The 26,795-nt window shown below is 37.5% G+C and overlaps 2 protein-coding genes across 8 annotated transcripts in view; both read right to left on the reverse strand.

Moving 5' to 3' along the window:
- Positions 1 to 751, reverse strand: part of LOC127429232 (phospholipid-transporting ATPase IC-like) — a 46,867-nt gene extending 46,116 nt beyond the window's left edge. The window contains exon 1 of the mRNA XM_051678126.1: positions 478 to 751. The gene's annotated coding sequence lies outside the window, so the exon portion shown is untranslated. The remainder of the gene's footprint in view (positions 1 to 477) is intronic.
- The window catches only part of LOC127429268 (secretory carrier-associated membrane protein 1-like), a 129,543-nt gene that overhangs the window by 76,104 nt on the left and 26,644 nt on the right, over positions 1 to 26,795 (reverse strand). For 4 of the 7 annotated variants that reach the window (XR_007895251.1, XR_007895248.1, XR_007895249.1 and 1 more), the window contains exons 4-9: positions 24,558 to 24,669; positions 21,160 to 21,288; positions 13,841 to 14,000; positions 13,520 to 13,621; positions 12,043 to 12,160; positions 6,170 to 10,128 (exon numbers count right to left, since the gene is read on the reverse strand). Coding sequence is in view for 3 of the 7 variants with exons in the window: in XM_051678210.1 (XP_051534170.1) it covers positions 9,979 to 10,128; positions 12,043 to 12,160; positions 13,520 to 13,621; positions 13,841 to 14,000; positions 21,160 to 21,288; positions 24,558 to 24,669 (771 nt within the window). In the remaining 4 variants the exon portion in view is untranslated. Of the gene's footprint in view, positions 1 to 4,951; positions 10,129 to 12,042; positions 12,161 to 13,519; positions 13,622 to 13,840; positions 14,001 to 21,159; positions 21,289 to 24,557; positions 24,670 to 26,795 lie in introns of those variants that run through there. The other 3 variants (XM_051678210.1, XM_051678213.1, XM_051678212.1) reach the window with 1 other exon arrangement.

The following is a 26,795-nucleotide window of genomic DNA, read 5'->3' on the forward strand; positions in this document are numbered from 1 at the left end:
GTCAATCACGTAGTTCATCAGATTCGATTTTCATCTTGCGCTAAACATCCTGTCCCCCTCACTTTTGAAATGATTGCTACACCCCTGACATTAACTGTAGAAACTGTAGATTTAATTCATTTCCATTACTTTCCAAGGCCAGTATAACCATTTTGACCATCCATGATATTCCTCTCTAACTTTTCAAGAGCCACATAGCAACTCTAATACAGGAAAAAGGGTTCTACATAATAAGAGAACCCAAACCCAAGAACCATTGAAGAACTGTCGCTTTTTTAAGAGTTTAGACACATTTTCTAAAGGTAAGCTGGTAGATCTTAAACACACATGTCAAGACATTTCTGTAATGTTTTAAGCATTAATCTGATGTTGTATGTGTAAAGATGGGAGTCAAAACAACACAAGCAGGTAATAGAGGAACTCAAGGTGCGACACATATAGAACCCCTCATAAACTACTTAAAAACTCATGACTTACCGATCTCAAAGTGACTTGTGTGAATCCTTTGGAGGTGTTAAGACAGACTTATTGCTCCATGTTCGTGCTGTGCCAGTGTTGAAGGGCTGTTGTGTGTGTTACGTGTCTAAATCAAACTGGAAAAACTGGTCGGACGAGGAGACTCTTTATTCCTTCAAACCCATTATATATATATATATATATACACACACACACACATACATACACACACGCGCGCGCGACAGGTTTATTTTCTTGAACGAGACACACTTCAAGACATCAACTCAGCACAGAGATCATGTGACTTCACAGGTAAGAAAGGTGTGACTCATTTCAGTCAAATTATGAGGGGAAATTGTGCTTTTGCAGTAGCTTCCTGGTATCGATATAGAGGGGATATCACAAATAATGGGATAATAAATACCCATACGGAAGCCATGTGTATATGAAGTACATTATTTTATTAAAATAATCCTTAATCTGTTGTTTAAATTAAAAATATTGCCTGAAAGGCGATTCATTTGAGCGTTCTCAATCTTAAAAATACACAGAATAAATATTAGCTGTTAAAATGATCCATAAATATGATTAATATTGAGTGTAAGTAGCTCAAATAAAAATTTGATGAGTGTTATTTCCAAACATTGGTGAAAAATCGCCCTCTACTGAGAGAAAGGGATGTGGCCAGGAAGTTGTCTTTTAACTGATTAGGAGCGAAGACTCTAAAATAATAAATCTTCTATTTATTTATTTTTATTCTAATTGTGAATTTAAATCTGACGGACTATTAACGTTTTTTACTATCAGTATGCAGGTGTATATTCTTGTCCGAACTGCTGCTGAAGCGCCTGAAAGACGGCGTATATCACGTGGTATCTGTTACTTTTCTCAGCGCTGGTCAGGATGGACCAATCACTGTCATTTGTGGTTAGTGGGATAGGCATTTTGTTTGATTCATTTATTGATATCGCTGGGGAGGATTTCCATTTGTGTTTTAGATAGTATTCTTTAGTCTTAACGGATTAAAATGATTGTACTTTATAGTGCACTAGTATCTTCGAAAAGACAAAAACCGTCTTGAGATTTCAATGCAGTTGAATGGAGGAGTCGGGTTGGTGAGCCACAGAGCGCCCCCTGGAGGAAAACAGTTTATGTCAAACGGAAATAAACAGTAAAAAAAAAAAAAAAAAAAGAAAAGAAAAAAAACACTGTAATTTAAAGATAATTTTGTAAAAATGCAGATAACTTTACAGATCTTTACTGTAAATTGTTTAAGCAATGTTTTTCATGCTTGTTCAATGAACCATAAACAATTAATGAACATGCACCTGTGGAACGGTCGTTAAGACACTAACAGCTTACAGACGGTAGGCAATTAAGGTCACAGTTATAAAAACTTAGGACACTAGGTAGCCCTTTCTACTGACTCTGAAAAACACCAAAAGAAAGATGTCCAGGGTCCCTGATCATCTGCGTGAACGTGCCTTAGGCATGCTGCATGGAGGCATGAGGACTGCATATGTGGCCAGGGCAATAAATTGCAATGTCTGTACTGTGAGACACCTAAGACAGCACTACAGGGAGACAGGAAGGACAGCTGATCGCCCTCGCAGTGGCAGACCATGTGTAACAACACCTGCACAGTATCGGTACATCTGAATATCACACCTGTGGGACAGCAACAGGATGGCAACAACAACTGCCTGAGTTACACCAGGAACGCACAATCCCTCCATCAGTGCTCAGACTGTCTGCAATAGGCTGAGAGAGGCTGGACTGAGGGCTTGTAGGCCTTTTGTAAGGCAGGTCCTTACCAGACATCACCGGCAACAATGTCGCCTATGGGCACAAACCCACCTTCGCTGGACCAGACAGGATTGGCAAAAAGTGCTCTTCACTGACGAGTCACGGTTTTGTCTCACCAGGGGTGATGGTTGGACTCGCGTTTATCGTCGAAGGAATGAGCGTTACACCAAGGCCTGTAATCTGGAGCGGGATCGATTTGGAGATGGAGGGTCCGTCATGGTCTGGGGCGGGGTGTCACAGCATCATTGGTCTGAGCTTGTTGTCATTGCAGGCAATCTCAATGCTGTGCGTTACAGGGACTACATCCTCCTCCCTCATGTGGTACCCTTCCTGCAGGCTCATCCTAACATGACCCTCCAGCATGACAATGACACCAGCCATACTGCTCGTTCTGTGCCTGTGTTCTACCATGGCCAGCAAAGAGCCCGGATCTCAATGCCATTGAGCACGTCTGGGACCTGTTGGATCGGTGGGTGAGGGCTAGGGCCATTCCCCCCAGAAATGTCCGGGAACTTGCGAGTGCCTTGGTGGAAGAGTGGGGTAACATCTCACAGCAAAAACTGGCAAATCTGGTGCAGTCCATGAGGAGGAGATGCACTGCAGTACTTAATGCAGCTGGTGGCCACACCAGATACTGACTGTTACTTTTGATTTTGACCCCCCCCGTTTGTTCAGGGACACATTATTCCATGTCTGTTAGTCACATGTCTGTGAAACCTGTTCAGTTTCTTAGTCTTAGTTGTTGAATCTTTTTATGTTCAAAGAAATATTTAAACATGTTAAGTTTGCTGAAAATAAAAGCAGTTGAAAGTGAGAGGACGTTTCTTTTTTTTGCTGAGTGTGTGTATGTATATTATATACAGTACTGTGCAAGAGTTTTGGGCACTTGTGAAAAATGTTGCATAGTGAGGATGTCTTCAAAAATAATGCCATAAGTAGTTTTTCATTTATCACTTAATGTCATTCAAAGTCCAGTTAACATAAAGCTAAATCAATATTCAGTGTGACCAACTTTGCCTTTAAAACAGCCCCAATTCTCCTCGGTACACCTGGACACAGTCTTTCTTGGTTGTTGGCAGATAGGATGTTCCAAGCTTCTTGGAGAATTCATCACAGTTCTTCTATTTCGGCTGTCTCAATCACTTCTGTCTCTATGTAATCTCAGACTGGCTCAATATTCAGTGGGGGGCTCTGTGGGGACCATGCCATCTATTGCAGGGCTCCCTGTTCTTCTAATCTTTTCTATTTGCAAAAGTAATGTTTGGGAGTCTAACAGTTATATTTCCTACTGACACACTAAAGCTGAAGATATAAATAACAATCTTAAGACAAATGCTTTTGTGAAACATCTTATGTGCCTAAGACTTTTGCACGGTACGTGTGTGTGTGTATATATATATATACATATCTATATATACACACGTCACAATTTCTTTTCTTACCCTACCTGACCTTTTGCAAAAAAGTGTGCGCTTTACTGCCCCCATTAGTGTTTTAAGTGGATATAACAAGACTTTCAGAGATGAACAGTCAGGCTGGTGCTTTTTGATAAATGTGTTTTAACATGAAACATTTTACTATTGTTTTTCGGAACAAAAGTCCTCATTAGTGGACAATTTCAAAGTATATCCCTAAGAGGATATAGGCCTATAGATGTTCAAATTTAGGGACAAACCCTTGCTTTATGTAAGCAGGGATGAACAAAGTTATCTTAATGTGAAGAACTGAATAATAGAAAATAATACTAAATTAGATGCTGCATTTCTCAGATATTTGGGTCAACTATGTTTGGGTTTTTGTTCTGAAAGACGTAATTAAATAACATTAAGCATTTGGTATTTATATGATCACATGCTGTGGTTCCTGAATGTATTTAGTCCTACATAAATACTGTATAATATTAGGTAAAGCTTTAGACTGCTGTTCTGCAATCATCCTGTAGGGGGCAGAAGTCAATTAAGATTATTTCATTTTATAGAAAGCATCATATCTAGATAGTAAAGTCAACAATTTTAAAACTAAATACATACATACATACATACATACATTATATATATATATATATATATATATATATATATAAAAAAATAAAAATAACTGTTCCTTTTGTAGAAATGACAGCACATATTTTGTTTCCATGTCCAGATGTAGAGAAGTTTATTTATTGATCTACTGACTGGATTAAAACATATTGAAGTGCCTATAATATAAAGTAAACATGTATAGAGATTTAGATAATGTATATATTGTAAACTACACATTCTTTATGCATAAAAGGTCAATTAAGCAAGATCCAAGCAGCCTTTTTAATGAGATAATTGATATTTATGAAAAATGGCACTAAGTTATTAAACTTATTGGAAAATGTTAATTATGTATGGAATTATGTATACTAATTGTATACATTTTCTCTGCTCAGCTATTATTCAAAGGTTTGTCTTATGTCATGATGATTGTTTGTTGTATATTGGCAAGTTTTTGGAACTTCCTGTGTGTTTCAAACTCACATATTTCTGTATGTTCAACACAAACAGAATTTTGTATTATTATTTTTGGCCTACTGATGACTAACTCACCTTAATAATAAGCCACCTTATCAAAACTATTTGCCACTTATTTATAAAAAAAAAAAAAATTCCTTGGTCATTGACGTCATATATACCCAGAATTAAACCAGAAAGTTTACGAATTTGTTTTTTAATTTTATTTTTGTGTTAATACAATAAATATACAAAACTCAAACTACTCAACATGCGACTAAGGGAGAGAGACAGGAGTGCATTGGTACAGTACAATGAAAATCAGGACGACAGGCCACCATTCCTTTCGTTATACAAAATATATAAATATCCCTCACGTCTGTTATGCTTTAAATAACATGATGGTTTTTCTTCGATCCATTTCTCATGTATCAGTGTTTTAACTAAGTTAACTAGCATCACTAATTAAAAAAGACAGCTTAAAGCCACAATCCATTGCACCACACACAAGAGGTCACATCAGTTTATCTCATTTCAAAACAAACGCAAAACACAGGAACATTCAGGTGCCATTTGTTGAAATGTATTTATAAAAGGAAGAACGACTTGCAGTAGCTCACACCAACACTCACTCTCCAACACACAGACACACAAATGAATATACTGTACACACAAAGCATGGAGGAGGACAGTTCAGAAAAAATATGAATAAAACATGAACAGGGAATAAAAATGTGACACCTCATGAGATTGTAAGTTAAAAAGCTGAAGTATGTCTGATTTCAAACAAAGGCTGATGTACTGCAGACTCAATACTGAAAATGGGTGAAGAACAACACATTTTGTTCACTCTCTCATGCGCGCACGCACACACACAGTGTTGCTGAAACGTTGAAGATGAAGATACATTTGCATCTCGATACATATCCCATAATCACAAAACTTGCCTGTCTCTTGTTGAAAGTAACCAAGGCTACAAGGTTCTCTGTGCCACTTAATAAAACTAAGAAAGAAAAAAACCAGAGCAAACTTTAAAATGTGAGCAGGCACGTTGAAACACCTGCAAAGCTCTAGGTAGACACAAATTACGTTTGCCTGGAACGACAAACCAAACAAAGACAGACGACAATGGACAATTCAATTCGTAACATGGTGGACCGTAGACAGGTTTGATGGCATATGTACTTTGACGTGAATGAGGCCAAAAATGACGGATCAATTTCGCTCAGTGGGCCTTATTCGTGAAACACGACCAGAACGAATTTGTGTAAATTGTTCGTAAAGCGTTCTTGCAGCGAGTAAAGACATTGGCTACCACCCCTGGAGGCGCGAGTTCGAATCCAGGGCATACTGAGTGACTCCAGCCAGGTCTCCTAAGTAACCAAATTGGCCCAGTTGCTAGGGAGGGAAGAGTCACATGGGGTAACCTCCTCGTGGTCGCTATAATGTGGTTCTCGCTCTCAGTGGAGCACGTGGTGAGTTGTGCATGGATGCCACGGAGAATAGCGTGAAGCCTCCACACGTGCTATGTTTCCGCGGTAACGCGCTCAACAAGCCACGTGATAAGATGCACAGATTGACGGTCTCAGATGCGGAGGCAACTGAGATTCCTCCTCTGCTACCCGGATTGAGGCGAGTCACTACGCCACCACGAGGATTTAGAGCGCATTGGGAATTCCAAATTGAAACAGTCGCATTGATAAGACCTTATTCGTGAAACGCGAACAGACCGAATTTGTGTAAATTGGTCATAAATCCATTCATGCGTAAATTGACACATTGATTAGGTCATATACGTGCAACGTAAACAGAGCGAATTTGTGTAAATCGGTCATGAATCCATTTTTGCATAAAGTGTCACATTTATTGGGCCCTATTTGTGTAACGCAAACATAATGAATGTGTGTAAATCTGTCATAAACCTGTTCTTGAGTAAATTGTCGCGTTGATTGGGTTTTATTCGTGAAACGCGACCAAAAAAAATTGGTGCAAATAGTCCGTTAAAAATGTTCTTGTGTAATTGTCGCATTGATTGGGCCTTATTCGTGAAACACCACAACAACAAATTTGTGTAAATCGGCAATTAATCCTTTTTTGAGTAAACTGTCACATTGATAGGGCCTAATTTGTGAAACGCGAACAGAACAAACTTGCGTAAATTGGTCATAAATCCGTTCATGTGTAAACTGTCGCATTGATTAGGCCAATTTCGTGAAACATGAACAGAATGAATTTGTGCAAATTGGTCATAAATCTGTTCTTGCATAAATTGACGCATTAATTGGGCCCTATTTGTGTAACGCAAACATAACGAATTTGTGTAAGTCTGTCATAAACCTGTTCTTGAGTAAATTGTCACCTTGATTGGGCCTTATTTGTGGAACACGACCAGAACGAATTTGTGTAAATTGTTCGTAAATATGTTCTTGCGTAATTGTCGCATTGATTGGGCCTTATTTGTGAAACACCACAACAACAAATTTGTGTAAATTGGTCAAGAATCCGTTTTTTGCGTAAACTGTCACTTGATTGGGCCTTATTTGTCAAACGCAAACAGAACTAATTTGTGTAAAATGCTCATAAATCCGTTAATGCATAAACTGTCGCATTGATTGGGACGTATTCATGTAACACGAACAGAATGAATTTGTGTAAATTGTTCGTAAATATGTTCTTGCATAAATTGCCACATTAATTGGGCCCTATTCGTGTAACGCAAACATAACGAATTTGTGTAAATCTGTCATAAACCAGTTCTTGAGTAAATTGTCACATTGATTGGGCCTTATTCGTTTAACACGACCAGAAGGAATGTGTAAATCGGTCATAAATACGTTCTTGCGTAAATTTTTGCACTGATTGGGCCTTTTAAGTAAAACGTAAACAGAACAAATGTGTAAATCAGTCATAATTCCATTTTTGAATGATTTTTTTTATTACATTGGGCCTTATTCGCAAAACGCAAAAAAATGTTTTGTATATCGGTCATGAATCCATTCTTGTGCAATTGTCGCGCTGATTGTGCCTTATCAGTAAAACGTGAACAGAACGAATGTGTAAATCGGTCATAAATCCACTGTAGCTTAAATTGACGTGTTTATTGGGCCTTTAGTAAAACGAGAACAACGAATGTGTAAATTGGTCATAAATCTGATCTTGTATAAATTGTTGCATTGATTGGTCCTTAGTAGTGAAACGCTAACAGAACGATTTTGTATAAACCATTCATGAAACCGTTAGTGTTAACTGTCGCGCTTTTCAGGCCTTATTAGTAAAACGCGAGCTGAACAAATTTGTGTAAATCGTTCGTATATTATTTTATAATAATTTTATCACACATTTGCACATATACAGTGAAATTCTTTCTTCAAGGGCCCTACTCAAGGGCCCAACAGTGGCATCTTGGCAGTACTGGGACTTGAACCCCTGACCTTCTGATCAGTAACCCAGAGCCTTGACCACTGAGCTGTGGTGTATATATCTGTTCACGTGTATATTGTCGTGTTGATTTCAGTACTACACTTGATGTAAGACTAGATTTATAAAAATTATTTTGGTTTGTTTAAAGAATGAGGCCAAATATTTCGTATTGATGTGTACCTGGGTTTCGATTGTCCTTCAGACAAAATATTGAAAACACGTCTTTCCAAACTTTTCCAATGGAAAAAAACTTTAGAAAACAGCGGTTGTGAAATTAGATGTGACCTTATAGAAGTATGACATACTGATCCCTCACAGCCTCGTATTTATTCACATCAAAATCATTATATTCTACACTGACTAAACTTGATTGTGGATCTAACTGGTACAGATCCGGCCCAACACGGTACAGTCTTACATCGATACACACATGTGCTAGTGATTATGCAGATCTGAATTTGCAGGACACACTTGTGTCATAAATGCGATGTGTCATTATTGATACATGTTGTGAGGGGAGTGATGCAAACATTTAATTTTGCGCTTCTATTTTGAATCCCATAAAAGTATTTCTGTGTTTTCCAGTTTATCCTATAGTACGCAAGACTGGGAGAGATGAGACACAGCCTTTAGCTTAGGAAGCTTCCCATGCATTTGCAGGAATAGATCCTGAGTGGTTCACCATTTTTTTAAAGAATTGGTTTCCATTCCAAAACAATTCTATTTATTTACAGGTAAAGAGACCCTCTGAGTTATATGTAGAGGGTTTATGGTCACATTTGATAGTTGTCGTCTTGTACTGATTTGCAGGCTCATTTTGCAGGAAGAATTTGTTAAAAACCTTGATATTTGGGTGAAGAAATGTCAAGAGATATACCACCCCAAACTTATGTTTTGCATAAAAATGAAGCCTATTTTTAGGCCACTGAGAGTATTTGTTGCGTGACAGTATTTTCATGACAATTCAACACATTTTCACCCCATTTTTTTTACAATATATAATTTAAAATGTAACCGCATTTATATATCATGCTAGAATTTTTTTTTAGTGCCTTTATAATGATTTTAATTTAAAAGAATCATTGTATTACAGTCATTTTTGCAATAATACAACAAAAATGACTGTTTTACAGTAATAAGAATTTAATGGCAATTATATAAAAAAATTAAAAAATAAATAAATATCCGGAGGTTAAATGTGCTTTACATAGCGCAAAAAAGTCTTAATAGTCCTAAAAATAGGCTTAATTTTCATTATGCTAGATATAAATTTATTTATTTTTATTAGGCGTCATATGATCCCGACATTTCTTGAGAACTTTTGAGGTGATGTGTGATAATTCAAGCTTACGGTATGTGTATGTTTAAGGAAATATCGGCAAGACAAACCTGTGAGGGCATCATCATTCTTTTTGCCTTGGATCCCATTAAAGGACATTTGATGACATCACTTCCTGTTCACTTACAGTACAACAGGGATGAACGGACACCCAACAGTGATGTGAACATATAAAGTGACGACTTGACTCTTTAGGTTGTTTTAGCACACACACATACACACACTTTAGAGCAGGCAGGCATTTTACACACATTCAAACTAAAGAACAGGTGGGCACACCTGCTGATTCACAGGAGGGGAGGGGCTTAGGGCAGGGTTCCAGTCAGTCACAGGAGTGCATAAGGGTCAGTGAGAGTGGGTGTGGTTTTGAACAGCCAATCAAAGCTCATGAATGACTGTAAGTAAAGTTAGGGAATGAGGAGGGTGAGGTTAGAGTAGCATGGATGGAGGGGGCGTGTTCTAAGTTTTCTGGACCAGTTAGATCTGTTCTTTGAAGGTTCCTCGGGCAGCGGAGGATGCAGCATTAGCGGCGGCGGTCTGGACCGTTTTATTGGCCATGACGCCGGTGGCAAACTCCTGCTGTGCCTTCTCAAAACTTGCACCAGTGGTTCGGTACAGCGCATGGACCTGCAAACAAGCCCACACAAGTTTGATTAAACTTATATTGTAAATACCTTGTAAATAAAAATATAACAACTGACGTATCTGTTAAAATGAAATAGCATGAAAAATAAAGGACCTCCATGGCAATATTAGACTTTAAAACCAGCTAAACATCTTTCATTTCAACATGAATATTATATATTGTCCATAGATTTTTCTGATGCAATTGAAACTTTATAAAGCAGCACTTTTTTGTGCTACTGTCTCCTTAAGATGAATTGCTTATGTTGTATTAAAGCATCTGCTAAATGAATAAATGTTAGTCAGAGTAGAAAATTAACACATTATACGTCACATGATATTTTTTCCACTTGAAATTTGTGGTAAGATGTATTTTCAATAGTTTATCAGCATCAGGCTGTGTCTTCATTTTTATGTGCATCAAACTATAAATGACCTCAACTCAATCTACTTGTGTGATGTCTATTTGTGGTAAAAAAAAAATATATTTTTTTTTATTTTACTGACTGAAAGATAATATAGATAGCAATAGCATAGACATCGTATTTAATTTGATACAGGCTAATTAGAGGCTGTGAGGGATGGAAGTACAGAGATATATTTTAAGCCTAAAAAAAAACAAAAAACAAAAAAACAAAAAACAAAACAACAACACCAATACTTTTTTTCCCCATTTCTCTATTATGTAAAATGTAAGTTAATGTAATTGTTTTTGCATGTATATTTGGGGGTGGGAGTTATTTTGTTACATAATATTTTTGTATATATTTTGTTTAAAACAATTTTTTTTTTTTTTTTGACTATTTTGTGAAATCTAAAATAATATTAAAGGTGCTGTAAGCCATTTTAGCCATTCTACAATTTCCCCAAGATAAACCGTTGAATTAGCCACACCCCCTTTTCCCAAAACCCCGCACTCCGAAGATATAAAATTAGCTTTGAGACCGACATCATGCAGAACGGTCATTAAAAACAACAGCTGCAAAATAGCGCCCTCAACTGACAACTGTTAAGAACAACATGGCATAAAAATGGCATTAAACCTCACTAATTCGCTGCAACTACAATACTATGAGAACGCGCAAAATGATTGACAGGCAGAATGCGTCATTGTCCGCAGCACGCTGACACATTTTTGTTTGCTGTTTACAGAGTCTAGCACTGTCACAGAGACCGGTGAGATATCTCAGGACACTTATTTCATATAATATCCTACAGGGAGTGGTAACATTTTTTGCAAACATATCCATGAAAAAATAAATAAATAAATAAATAATTCGCTTACAACACCTTTAATATAATTTGTTCATTTAAAATATGGGTAGGTCTGTTTATATAGTGAAGCATATGAATATTATATTTTGTATATTTTAAATAATAAATATTTGTCTCTAGGGGTGTGTATGGGGTGAAGCCCATTAACAATCATATGTACAGCACTGTGAAAAAGTATTTGCCCCCATCCTGATTGCTTCTGTTTGAATGTATATCTCATACTAAATTGTTTCAAAAATTCAAACAAAATCTAACATAAAACAAAGGCAATCTGAGTAAATACAAAATAAAGTTTTTAAATGATAATGTTATTTATTGAAGTAAAAAAAGTTATCCAGTACCAACTGGGCCTGGTTTATGCAACTGGTTTATGCAGTAAGACAATGATCCAAAGCATAGGAGTAAAGGTAGCACAACAAGCTATTAAGTTTAAGGGGGCAGTAAGTTTTTCACATGGGTGATATAGGTGTTGGATAACTTTTTTGCTTACTCAGGTTGCCTTTGTTTTATGTTATATCTCGTTTGAAGATCTAAAACAATTTAATATGAAAAATAGACAAAAAATCAGGAAGGGGCAAATACTTTTTCACAGCACTGTATATTATATTTTGTGTTTATAGAGGTGTGTCTGAGGTACAGAACCTTTTTAAACATGATGAGCGAGATGACAGCTGATGCCGTGAATAGAGCAGCGATCAGGATCATTATGATGCCCACAGGAATACTTTTGTTCAGTGCAGTCAACGCTGAGATCCAGCCACTACACACACAACAGTCAGCATCAGTCTTCATCGATTTAACATGCTGTTATCATGTCACAATGTAAAACCTTATGTGTGTACATGTTTGGCTGTCCTTGTGAGGCCATTTGATATTTAAAGATGAAGTGTGTAAACTTTTTTATGTTAAAATACTTTCTTCTATCCCAACTTAATATGCAGAGTCAACTAGGTAGCTTGATTTTCCAGAAGAATGTAAAAATTGTGGCTCAGTGCATTTAATTTGAGCATTCTGACCAGCCCAATGTTACATTAGACACTGACAGGTATTGGCTTAACCAATGCAGGGTTCCAGACTAATAACTGAGGGTGTGAACTCAGGAGCTCAGGTTAGCAGTTTGAATCAGAGTCACTTTCTCAGCGAGTCATCCATCAGTGTGCTCACAACTGGGAGTGCAGACATTTCAAAATAAGAGTCTGTTTTTTGGGCTTCTTTATAATTAAAGTCACGCTTTATGTACCACTTTGTTTTTCTTCTGGTAGTTATTTGGTTGGGATTGGAGTAGCACAATAAACTGCATCTGGGATTTCATTCAATTTGCTCTCTTGTAGTCTCTGTGTCTGGGGCCATCCGGTAACAGTAAAGAAAGACTAAGGCAATACTGTAAAACAATTTATATATATATATATATATATCACGCTTTTGACTTGTACACAACTATTACACAAGGTGCAAACATTCATTGATGCTCAAGAAGACAACACACTACTATATGCATTCTATACTTTATATAAATATCTGTAATGTAGATTCTGAAGAAAAGTACTAAATATAAAAATATTTTATCTCTTATATTTTTATAAATTATGAAAGGGGTGTGAACATTTATGAAACAAAAGGGAATGCAAACTTATCTTCTCAACTATATATACTGTTTATTAAACCTCTGATTAATGGGTCTTTTCTTCAGCTTTCTATCTTGTTTCTAAATCGAGCAATTCTGTGTTTTGGCGACTAAAAACAGCCATTTGGCTCCTTAATGTTTCAGTTTAGGAGCCAATGGCTCCTAAATATTTTTTTTTAGTCTGGAGCCCTGCAATGTCATGGCAGTGGAGTTTAGGGTGGGACTATCAGTTTAGGGCAGATTAGGGGAGTGTTCGAAAAACACGTTTGAAAACAATGTTTATTTTTGCAATTCCGTTTGGTGCCGCTAGTGCAGCAGAAATACCACACTTCATCTTTAAATGCTCATTAATCAGCAAAATCTCCAATACTGTCAAGAGGTTTGTGTGAGGGTTAGGCTTAGGGGTAGGGTAAAGTAAATATTATTAACTTAGTATGAAATCCATTGTGTCTACAAGAGGTCCTCATTAATTTAGTTTGTAAGGTGTGTTCTCACCTGGCTCCCCAACCTGCAATCCCGATGGCTTGCAACACGTGCACACCAAACTGGCAGATATACACGAAGAAGAATACAAAGAACCTAAAAGAGCTGTCACTCCTTCAGAAAGAGAAAGAGAGAGACCAATTACAATCAGAATTCTCAATAAAAATCTTTGTGTGTGTATGTACAGTATGTGTGTGTATGTACAGTAGTGTGTGTGTGTGTGTACAGTATATATGTACAGTATATGTGGGTGTGTGTACAGTATATGTGTGTACAGTATATGTGTGTGTGTGTACAGTATATGTCGGTGTGTGTGTGTGTGTGTGTGTGTACCTGAACGCTCCATACAGGGGTCTGTACCAGCAGACAAATGAACAGGGTGTGAAAAGCATGAACCAGAGCATAGCCAACCCGAAATCCACTCCCCTCGTCGCATCTACACAGAACCACGCCAAACAGCCGAATATATTCACAAACAGCGTCCCCGTGTGGACTGCAAGAAAATTACATGAGAAAATTAAGAAACACATCATCAATTGTTTTATGAGCACAAAATTACTTTGAGGGTGTTTTCAGACAATTAGCTGGTTTGATTTTTTCTAGAACGGGGGCTAAAATCGTTACAATGGTGCATTTTCTTCTTAGTTCGGTTTTCAAAACAGACCAAAATTGTGTTAATAAAAGTCACATGTCAGCAAATTGTGCCCTCATTGGTCAAAAAGTTTGTGGTGATGAATTTAAGGGCATCATAAAGAATAAGGTGAAGGTTTTTAAATAGCTGTTCATGTTGATGTTTTTAAGTTACATTTTAATATGTTGTGAGTTTGCACAGCTGCTACCTTGGCCAGGTCTCTCTTGTAAAAGAGATTTTTGATCTCAGTGGGACTTCCTGGTAAAATAAAGGTAAAATAAATATAAAAAAATAAAATGCATACCTTTAGTCATTGTTGTGTTTGCATGTGTAATTAGTTCTTATGCACAATTATTATGTTTTATTTGTTTGCAGAGGCTTTTGGACACATGAAGACATTTTTGGACACTATGATAAATTATATTTGTAATGCTACAACTTTTGAATACTTTGTCGTATCAACACAAAATATTCTCAGTTACAGTTGGCATGATTGGGAACAAAACAAAAGCTTTTTCGGAGTCACATTATTTACACTCAGAGATAGATAATGTCAAATAAGAAAAAGAAGAATTTTAGAAAAAGAATTAAATTTTGTTTGTGATATGTAGCAGTTTCTTACACTGAGAGTCTCAGAATGTATCATAATCTATATCATTCAAAATTATTACAAGTATTTTTTTTTTTTTTAACAATGACTCCAAACACTTGACCCTCCTTGTTTTTTGTTTTTTTTTGTTATAAGCCTTTCATTTTAGGTATGCCACTGAAACAGGAAATCTTTAAAAACACCTTCAGAGCATATACAGTTAAAGGAAGAAAAGTATAAATGTATAAAGGACAGAGTTTCTCAAAGATAATCATTTCGAGGAATGTAAAGAAAAAGGAGAGAAAGAGAGTGATTAGAGGAACTGGTTTGAGGTCTTCTGTTTTCTCAGAATTACAAATATTTCATGTATCCTCCCTCTCTCTTCTTGTCCAATTCCCTCCAAAATTCCTAAACAATAACATCAGGTAAACTTTAAACCTAGTCACATGATAGCTCCATTACATGACACACGGTGCAGATGCCCACTGCTCTTCTGTACCATGTGACTCTCGTCGCCACCCACATAGTACTGCAGCAAATAGTATGAAACTCCTCAAGTAGAACTGACTGAAGTTTCCAAAGGTTAAAAAAAATGCTGGAGTCTATTTAATAGACATTTCCCAAGTGTGACTCCTCAATTACACAAACTCAACACAACACCTCTTCCAGGCAGGAACAGACAAAAACAGACAAAACAGGGCAAGACCAGCTGTGTACTCAATAGTGCGATTAAAAACAGTGAATGTGAGTAATAACTAACGCACACTCTCTGTACACTGAAAAAAAAAAAATGATTTAAATGAAATGCATTTAAAAAAATTATGAATTTTCTACATTGAATAATTTTGTTTAAGCAAGAACTTGGAAATATTAAGTAAATTCTAAATTTATACTCCATTCAAACATGTAAAAATAATGATTGTTTATCATCTTTACAATGCATCAGATTTAAAGTACAAAACCTTTTCATCTATTTCCTAGTCTGTAAAGAAGCTGGTGTTCCCAGCATGAATAATTAATGAACTTTAATGAACTGAGTTTATTTACACCAGTTATATTGTTGATGTTGTTGTTACGTTTGGTAACTTCTTATTTTGTAAAGTCTGAAGTTAATTTGTTTACTCACAATTGCTGATAAAATAAATGACCTGTTGGTTGATACCGTGAAGTGGTGAGCTCTGCGTGCACAGCTCTGTTTTATGATTCTAAGGTGATGTTGTCTAACAGAACGCAACAGTGCCCGCCCACTTTTTCAGCCGTCTGGGTTCCGAAAGTATTTTCCCCATTCATTTCTTTCATAGACTTTTTATAAAATCCTTCATAAAAGAGTTGTAAGCTATGAACCAAACCAACAAGCTCCGAAGTAAATCACAACATCACAAACTTTGTTTTGAGGCAAAAAATATTTGAAAATCGGGCATCAAGATTTTTTGGGATGGTACTGACAAGACTGTGTACTTACCGTCTTTCATGAGGGCATGGACTACAATCCTCTGAAGCATTACAAATTATGTCATCAAATAAAAACCGATGGGAATATATAAAACTATTGATTTTAGGTTGTTGATTATAAGTATAGAAACAGTATATTTTACGGTTATTGCAAAATATTCCAATATGTACAAATATACACCAATCAGCCACAACATTATAACCACCTGCCTAATATGGTGTAGGTCCCCCTCGTGCTGCCAAAACAGCTCTGACCCGTCGAGGCATGCACTCCACTAGACCTCTGAAGGTGTCCTGTGGTATCCGGCACCAAGACGTTAGCAGCAGATCCTTTAAGTCCTGTAAGTTGCGAGGTGGGGCCTCCATGGATCAGACTTGTTGGTCCAGCACATCCCATAGATGCTCAATTTGATGGTGATCTGGGGAATTTGCAGGCCAAGTCAACACTTTGAACTCTTTGTCATGTTCCTCAAACCATTCCTGAACAATTTTTGCAGTGTGGCAGGGCGCATTATCCTGCTGAAAGAGGCCAGTGCCATCAGGGAATACCGTTGCCATGAAGGGGTGTACGTGGTCTGCAACAATCTTTAGGTAGGTGGTACGTGTCAAAGTAACATCCACATGAATGCCTGGACCCAAGGTTTCCCAGCAGAACATTGCCCAGAGCATCACAGCAGCACACACAGCCTGACTTCTTCCCATGGTGCATCCTGCTGCCATCACTTCCCCAGGTAAACAATGCACATGCACCCGGCTGTCCACATGATCCAAAAGAAAACGTGATTCATCAGACCAGGCCACCTTCTTCCATTGCTCCATGGTCCAGTTCTGACACTCACATGCCCATTGTAGGTGCATTCGGCGGTGGACAGGGGTCATCATGGGCACTCTGACCGGTCTGCAGACATGCAGCAAGCTGCGATACACCTTTCTATCATGATCAGCATTAAGTTTTCCAGCAATCTGTGCTACAGTAGCCCTTCTGTGGGATCGGACCAGACGGGCAAGCCTCCGCTCCCCATGCGTATGAATGAGCCTTGGGCGCCCATGAACATGTCACCGGTTGTCCTTCCTTGGACCACTTTTGGTAGGTATTAAAGACTGCATACCAGGAACACCCCACAAGACCTGCCGTTTTAGAGACCCAGTCATCTAAACCATCACAATTTGGCCCTTGTCAAAGTCGCTCAGATCCTTACGCTTGCCCATTTTTCCTTCTTCCAACACATGAAATTCAAGAACTGACTGTTCACTTTCTGCCTAAAATATCCCACCCCTTGACAGGTGCCATTTTAACGAGATAATAAATATTATTCACTTCACCTCAAGTGGTTTTAATGTTGTGGCTGATCAATGCAAGTAGTTTAAGGGTGAAGGGAGACCGATTCGATTACGTCATTCACAGTACGTCATGGGAGTGGGCGGTCGCTCCAAGGCAAGTTTCGTGGGTTTCGTTGGCTGCGGTTCTCTTATTGGTGGACATTTCTCTACTGTACCATGGGTAATGTAGTTGTTTACCATGAATTCTGCTATCAAACACGATTTTTAAACAATGAAGTTGAAATAACGCAGAAGGATGTGTTCAATGGAAGCATACCATTGATGAACAACCTCATAGCTCATGGTAGGTCTATCTTTAAAAATGTATAAGTTACCGTTGAAAATCAGTTCATCTATGGGATAAATTAATGGGATTTTTACTTCTGGAACCAGACTGTTACGCTCTATAGACTACATAGCATGCATTAAGTTTCCCTGTGGAAGACTGTCATGTGGTACATGACTAAATATATTTAAGTACCACATACATCAGATTTGTAAGTAAAAGTTACTGTATTAACTGAAATGTTTAAGTTAAATTTACTGACTTTAATCAATATTATATCATTAAGTAGATTTTACCATTAAAATGTACTGTGTAAAAACTTGGGAAATCTTCCTAGTAATTATTTTCAGTTAATTAGTAGCCAGTAAAATGATCTCAAAGGGGTCATTTCTACAGTGCATTCGGAATAGCGCTGCAACTAATAATTATTTTGATAATCGACTAATCTAACGATTATTAGAACGATTATTCGACTATTCTGCGATTATTGCAACGATTAATCATTAGCTCTTAACTGACTATTCAGTTTGGGCCCCGACTTAAAAGGTTGTATTAAACGTGCTTACTAACAATAGAGGACAAAATCATAAAAATACCTCTAAATGACATTCACTGAATTAAAGAGAAAAAAAAACGTATTAAATTTCAGTAAAAAAATCACTGCAAAAACTCCTATTGTTATCAAGTGTTTTTGTCTTGTTTTCCATTTAAAAGTCTAAAAATCCTTAAAACAAGATACATTTACTTGAGAAGCAACATATAAGATATTTAGACTTGCTTTAAGAGAATGTATCTTAAATATAAGTGTATTTTGTATAGAAGTGTATTTGTTCACTTGGTTTTACTTCTGCGAGTGCAGTAAAGACAAAAGTGTGCCTCAGCCGGTGCAGTTTCAATCTCTCCCCCTTAGATCGGGACACTTCGCGCAACTCATAGAAAAGGCGCTGACCGCACTGAGAAATGCCAGTTTTGGAGTTTTTAGTTATTTACATGACCTGCTTCCTTATATATTTGAACTTTAATAAAGCTATAAAGCATTAAATATAACTGCAATAAAGATGTAATGCTGAGGTGTTTCCTTTAAAGAAGGAAGTTTAAAGGAAAGACGTTTTGCTTAAGCGGAGTGCTTAATACTTTGCGATCTACATCACCTGAAGCTGTGAAAGTCTAGAGTGCATCTGGACTGTGAGCTGTATTCTTTCTTTCCTCAGTCAGGCGTGAGCTGCAGTGCTGCGTCATCATTAGAGTTTAATGTGATCTCATGTTAAGTTAAATGACATCAAATGACTATTCGACAACGGAAATTTTTGTCAACAATTTTTTATTGTCGACGTTGTCGATAACGTTGTCTAATTGTTTCAGCCCTAATTCAGAAAGTATTCAGATCCCTTAATTTTTTTCCACATTTTGTTATGTTGCAGACTTATGCTAAAATGATTTAAAATATTTAAAAAAAACAAAAAAAAAATTCCACATCAATCTACACTCCATACCCCAAAATGACAAAGCAAAAACCATATTTTTGATAACTTCCCAGTTTGATAAATTTATTAAAAAGAAAAAAACTGGAATATCACATTAACATAAGTATTCAGACCCTTAACTCAATACTTAGTTGAAGCACCTTTGGCAGCGATTACAGCCTTAAGTGTTTGTGGGTATGATGCTACAAGCTTTGCACTCCTGGATTTGGGGATTTTCTGCCATTCTTCTCTACAGATCCTCTCAAGCTCTCTCAGGTTGGATGGGGACCGTCGGTGGACAGCCATTTTCAGGTCTTTCCAGAGATGTTCGATTGGGTTCAAGTCTGGGCTCTGGCTGGACCACTCAAGGACATTCACAGAGTTGTCCCTAAGCCACTCTTGTGTTGTCTTGTCTGTGTGTTTAGGGTCATTGTCCTGTTGGAAGATGTCTGAGGTCCTGAGCGCTCTGGACCAGGTTTTCATTAATAATATCTCTGTATTTTGCTGTGTTCAGCTTTCCTTCAACCCTGACCAGTCCCCCAGTCCCTGCTGCTGAAAAACACCCCCACAGCATGATGCTACCACCACCATGCTTCACTGTTGGGATGATATTGAGCAGGTGGTAAGCGGTACCTGGTTTCCTCCAGACATGATGCTTGGAATTGAGGCCAAACAATTCAATCTTTGTTTCATCAGACCAGAGAATCTTGTTTCTCACAGTCTGAGAGTCCTTTAGGTGTTTTCATGTGTCTTGCACTGAGGAGAGGCTTCGGTCTGGCCACTCTGCCATAAAGCCCAGATCGGTGGAGTGTTGCAGTGATGGTTGTCCTTCTGCAAGTTTCTCCCATCTCCACACATGATCTCTGGAGCTCAACCAGAGTGACCATCGGGTTCTTTGTCACCTCTCTTACCAAGGCCCTTCTCCCCTGATCACTCAGTTTGACCTGGCGTCCAGCTCTAGAAAAGTCCTAGTTGTTCCAAACTTCCAATTATGGAGGTCACTGTGCTCTTGGGAACCTTCAGTGCAGCCCAAATTTTTTTGTAGCCTTCCCCAGATCTGTGCCTTGACACAGTCCTGTCTCTGAGGTCTGCAGGCAGTTCCTTTGACCTCATGGCTTGGTTTTTGCTCTGATATGCATTATCAGCTGTATGACCTTATATAGACAGGTGTGTGCCTTTCCAAATCATGTCCAATCAATTGAATTTGCCACAGATGGACTCCAATCAAAGTGTAGAAACATCTCAAAGATGATTCAGAGAAATGGGATCATCTTTGCACCTGAGTTAAATTTCAAGTGTCATAGCAAAGGGCCTGAAAACTTATGTCAATATGATATTTCAGTTTTTTTTTTAAGAATTTTAACATAAGGCAGCAACAACAAAATGTGAAAAAATTAAGGGTACATTTAAACACTGATAGTCAAGGTATTCTTTCACCAAAACAGTCCTAATTTAGCTTTTCATCTTAATATATTTTAACCCTCTCTCTCTCTCACCCTTACAATTCAACAGGCTTTTTTTTTTTCTAGTAAGGCTCAGGAAGCGTTATTGAAACAAGGAATTACAAGGCTGCATTTGATTGATTTAGTTAGATCTAATTAAGGAATGCAAACAGGAAAGTGTTCAAGTGCCAGACAAAAGCTCAGTGTGTTTGTCACTGACAAAAGCAGGCAGTAGAAAAGATAGACCAACTGATCTTCTTGAAGCACAAAATGATGCAGGATTTGAGGCTCTGAAATTATATCTAATAAAAATCAAATCATTTAATCTAATAATAATTCATAATTATCTAATACAAATCTAATTCCACTACTTCAACACAAGACACAATAGATCTCACAAAAGCTGATTGGTTCAAAATAATCTTTTGTTAAGTTGCTGGTGTGATGTGATTGGTGAAAAGTTACTCACACATCCAGAGATAGTACATGATCTTGACGTTTTTCTGAAACTCCACAGGAATGTCCACTGATATGTCATGATAAAAACACGGACCCACCGGAAACTTCTCTGGAAGAGGCGGCCAGTTGTTTTTCCTCCCTTAAGAGATGAAAACAAACATGAAAAAAGCAAGAGGTGGATGATGAAAAAGGAGGATGATGACAAAAGGTGGCAACTCGTAGTTCTATAACTTACTGCCACCACATCACTGCACTGTCAGAATACAACTGAGGACAACTGACACAGAATGGAATTATGGGTAGTTCAAGTATAAAAATGAATAAACAAATGTATATTATATTCAATATATATTTTTATATTATATTTATTATATTATTTATACTATATACACCGGTGGCCAGAAGTTTGGAATAATGTACAGATTTTGTTGTTTCGGAAGGAAATTGGTACTTTAATTCACCAAAGTGGCATTCAACTGATCACAAAGTATAGTCAGGACATTACTGATGTAAAAAACAGCACCATCACTATTTGAAAAAAGTCATTTTTGATCAAATCTAGACAGCAGCCATCACTCCAACACCTTATCCTTGAGTAATCATGATAAATTGATCATTTGATAATAGAAAATCACTTTATAGCCATTATATCAAACACAGTTAAAAGCTATTTGGTTCATTAAATGAAGCTTAACATTGTCTTTGTGTTTGTGTTGCCACAGTATGCAATAGACTGGCATGTCTTAAGGTCAATATTAGGTCAAAAATGGCAAAAATGAAACTCGTCAGTCAGTCATTGTTTTGAGGAATGAAGGCTATACAATGCCTGAAATTGCCAAAAAAAAAAAAACTGAAGATTTCATACAAAGGTGTACACTACAGTCTTCAAAGACAAAGGACAACTGGCTCTAACAAGGACAGAAAGAGATGTGGAAGACCAGATGTACAACTAAACAAGAGGATAAGTACATCAGAGACTCTAGTTTGAGAAATAGACGCCTCACATGTCCTCAGCTGACAGCTTCATTGAATTCTACCCGCTCAACACCAGTTTCATGTACAACAGTAAAGAGAAGACTCAGGGGTGCAGGCCTTATGGGAAGAATTGCAAAGAAAAAGACACTTTTGAAACAGAAAAACAAAAAGAAAAGGTTCGAGTGGGCAAAGAAACACAGATATTGGACAACAGATAATTGGAAAAGAGTGTTATGGATCTTAACCCCATTGAGCTTTTGTGATCAGAAGTAGTTTAAGTATTAAGTATTTTTTTCATATTGTAATAGTAATTTTTCACATTATTAATGTTCTGACTATAATTTGTGATCAGTTGAATGCCACTTTGGTGAATAAAAGTACCAATTTCTTTCCATAAGAGCAAAATCTGTACATTATTCCAAACTTTTGGCCGGCAGTGTATATGTATATACATATACATATACATATATATATATATATATATATATATATATATATATATGTATGTATGTATGTGTATATATATATATATATATATATATATATATATATATATATATATATATATATATATATACAGGTGCATCTCAATAAATTAGAATGTCGTGGAAAAGTTCATTTATTTCAGTAATTCAACTCAAATTGTGAAACTCGTGTATTAAATAAATTCAATGCACACAGACTGAAGTAGTTTAAGTCTTTGGTTCTTTTAATTGTGATGATTTTGGCTCACATTTAACAAAAACCCACCAATTCACTATCTCAAAAAATTAGAATACATCATAAGACCAATAAAAAAAACATTTTTAGTGAATTGTTGGCCTTCTGGAAAGTATGTTCATTTACTGTATATGTACTCAATACTTGGTAGGGGCTCCTTTTGCTTTAATTACTGCCTCAATTCGGCGTGGCATGGAGGTGATCAGTTTGTGGCACTGCTGAGGTGGTATGGAAGCCCAGGTTTCTTTGACAGTGGCCTTCAGCTCATCTGCGTTTTTTGGTCTCTTGTTTCTCATTTTCCTCTTGACAATACCCCATAGATTCTCTATGGGGTTCAGGTCTGGTGAGTTTGCTGGCCAGTCGAGCACACCAACACCATGGTCATTTAACCAACTTTTGGTGCTTTTGGCAGTGTGGGCAGGTGCCAAATCCTGCTGGAAAATGAAATCAGCATCTTTAAAAAGCTGGTCAGCAGAAGGAAGCATGAAGTGCTCCAAAATTTCTTGGTAAATGGGTGCAGTGACTTTTGGTTTTCATGGACAAACACCAGCAGATGACATTGCACCCCAAATCATCAGAGACTGTAGAAACTTAACACTGGACTTCAAGCAACTTGGGCTATGAGCTTCTCCACCCTTCCTCCAGACTCTAGGACCTTGGTTTCCAAATGAAATACAAAACTTGCTCTCATCTGAAAAGAGGACTTTGGACCACTGGGCAACAGTCCAGTTCTTCTTCTCCTTAGCCCAGGTATGACGCCTCTGATGTTGTCTGTGGTTCAGGAGTGGCTTAACAAGAGGAATACGACAACTGTAGCCAAATTCCTTGACACGTCTGTGTGTGGTGGCTCTTGATGCCTTGACCCCAGCCTCAGTCCATTCCTTGTGAAGTTCACCCAAATTCTTGAATCGATTTTGCTTGACAATCATAAGGCTGCGGTTCTCTCGGTTGGTTATGCATCTTTTTCTTCCACACTTTTTCCTTCCACTCAACTTTCTGTTAACATGCTTGGATACAGCACTCTGTGAACAGCCAGCTTCTTTGGCAATGAATGTTTGTGGCTTACCCTCCTTGTGAAGGGTGTCAATGATTGTCTTCTGGACAACTGTCAGATCAGCAGTCTTCCCCATGATTGTGTAGCCTAGTGAACCAAACTGAGAGACCATTTTGAAGGCTCAGGAAACCTTTGCAGGTGTTTTGAGTTGATTAGCTGATTGGCATGTCACCATATTCTAATTTTTTGAGATAGTGAATTGGTGGGTTTTTGTTAAATGTGAGCCAAAATCATCACAATTAAAAGAACCAAAGACTTAAACTACTTCAGTCTGTGTGCACTGAATTTATTTAATACACGAGTTTCACAATTTGAGTTGAATTACTGAAATAAATGAACTTTTCCACGACATTCTAATTTATTGAGATGCACCTGTATATATATATATATATATATATATATATATATATATATATATATATATATATATATATATATATATATATATACACATACATACATACATATATATATTCATTCTCTCTCTTTGAGTATAACTGTTTATTCTGCTTTGTTCTGTCCTGTCATGCCCAAATTTCAGATTTATGTGCCCCTCAATATCATGTAAAAACTATGCCGATCAGGTAACCTCTATGTGGGTGGTTCTTGGTTAAAATAAGCTGCAGTGTGGAGATTACTCTGTGAGACTAATAACTCACCTCCTGATGCGCTGAGCGACTGCATCTCTCTCTCCCTGCGGTCCAGCTCAGCGGCTTTCCTCTCCAGTTCCTCCTGTCTCCTCATTAACTCTGCCTGAGCTCGTGACTGATCCTACACACACACATATAAACACAAACCTGTTATAAACACACAAACACAAAGCAATCCTGCTAACAGTCACATTAGAACAAAACTCCAGAGGAGTCAACATTAAACACACACACATCGAGTTTTGTGTCCAAGGGCTTTTCAGAGAATGTTTACAACAGACAGAGCTGTCAAAACCGATCACAAACATCTAGAACTGTCATAATCAAGGTCTCGATCACAGCTCTGTCTCTATAGACGGTCTGAACTTTGCTTCTGTCAGACCACAGAGCCAGTAAATCTCATTTTATCTCCATCCATCGTCTTACGAGTCATTACACATTTTAAATTTGATTATAGTCAAGTAATATATTACACAATAGATTATGGCAGAGTGTTTGATCTCAAACCAAGTGTGTAAGGCTAATACATGTGTTTTACATACAAGCAAGTACAGTAGGGGATTGGGATGTCAATTTTTTTGTTTTTTTAATAGTTGATGTTAAAAAGTGATCATTAACATTAATACAGCACATGCAAAGGACTTCAAAGACCACATGCACACAAGCCTACAGTATATTTTCAATTTAAATAAATATACTTACAAATGTGAATATTGGTATTTTCAACATACTACATTTTCATATGCTGTATTTAGTGGATTTATGTTTAGTATACATTTAATTAAATGAAATACACTTTTATTGTTAATAGTGATGTTTATAGAAAATGCAGATACATGGCATGCAGTCATATCCGCATAACAATGTTTAGGGCAACAGCTCGGATGATTGATAAAAATTTGTGCTAAAATGTATTAATCAACTAGAGGTCGACCAGTAGTGGATTTTGCTGATACCGATAACTACGGTGGTTGAATAGGCCGATAACCGAGTGAGTATTTCTGTAACTGCTGATCTCCTGGGATTTTCACACACAACAGTCTCTAGAATTTACTCCGAATGGTGCCAAAAACAAAAAACATCCAGTGAGCGGCAGTTCTGTGGACGGAAACGCCTTGATGATGAGAGAGGCCAACAGAGAATGACCAGACCGGTCCGAACTGACAAAGTCTACGGTAACTCAGATAACCACTCTGTACAATTGTGGTGAGAAGAATATAATCTCAGAATGCTATTCTGAGATGCAGGTCGGCGCTGTTTTGGGGGCACGAGGGGGACCTACACAATATTAGGCAGGTGGTTTTAATGTTGTGGCTGATCAGTGTATACAGTATGCACACATTAAAGGAAAGAAACTTAAGTTGGACCTTGTTACACTGTGCACAACTACTCACCTCTGAGGACTACTTCAAAGTCAGAGAAGGAATCCTGGGAAAGCAACGACACCAATCCATTTCAGAATGATTTTTCGCAGGTTGAGAATATAGAAGTTGATAAGTTGACTGTTCTAACCAAAAGACTCTTGTTCTGAAATGGTTGCAGTATAAATATTGTTTATACACACCAATGTAAAACATCGACTGCCCCTCACGTTTGCGTACATGTGTTCGTACACCGGGGGAATCCCAGAGTTTTATGAAAGAGGAAAACCCCACTATTGTAGCGCAATTCCACTGCAGGCCGCGATGCAAAGTTAAGTAAAAAAAACACAGCAACAACTCTGGAATATCTGGAAATAATGTGAAGGAGAATAAAATGGCAAAGTCTTCCTCAAATGCCATGTTTGTTATTTACAAAAATGCTGCAGGGAAATTACATTGCTGTGGAAAAAACCGCTTACTGAACGAGCTGCATTTATACGGGACTAAAGAGACGCCACTTGTGACAATGATCTTTCAGTCTTTTGTACATCCAGGTAAGTTCTGACCAAAAATATCAGACTTGTACATTTTACACTGTGAACTCGTTACAGTAGCGTCCCAGTTATGACAGATTATCATCTTCAGAATCACTCTGTTGATGCATACTGTCCTGCAGAGCACTTGTTTCTGGGTCATTTTAAGGGCTCAGAATTCCCCGGGTACAGGCTTTTCCTGAAGGCACTATCATGTAACACGCGCAGCTTAATCAAGCCACTGGGCAAAAAGTCCTTAAACAAGCCTTCTGTTGAAAACCTGAGGTTAAACTCCAACTGATGCCCAAGGCAGATATAACTAAAATAATTTATCTCCATATTTTTCAGATTTT

The sequence above is a fragment of the Myxocyprinus asiaticus genome, chromosome 38 (genome assembly GCF_019703515.2).
Source record: "Myxocyprinus asiaticus isolate MX2 ecotype Aquarium Trade chromosome 38, UBuf_Myxa_2, whole genome shotgun sequence".
Lineage (NCBI taxonomy): Eukaryota > Metazoa > Chordata > Actinopteri > Cypriniformes > Catostomidae > Myxocyprinus > Myxocyprinus asiaticus.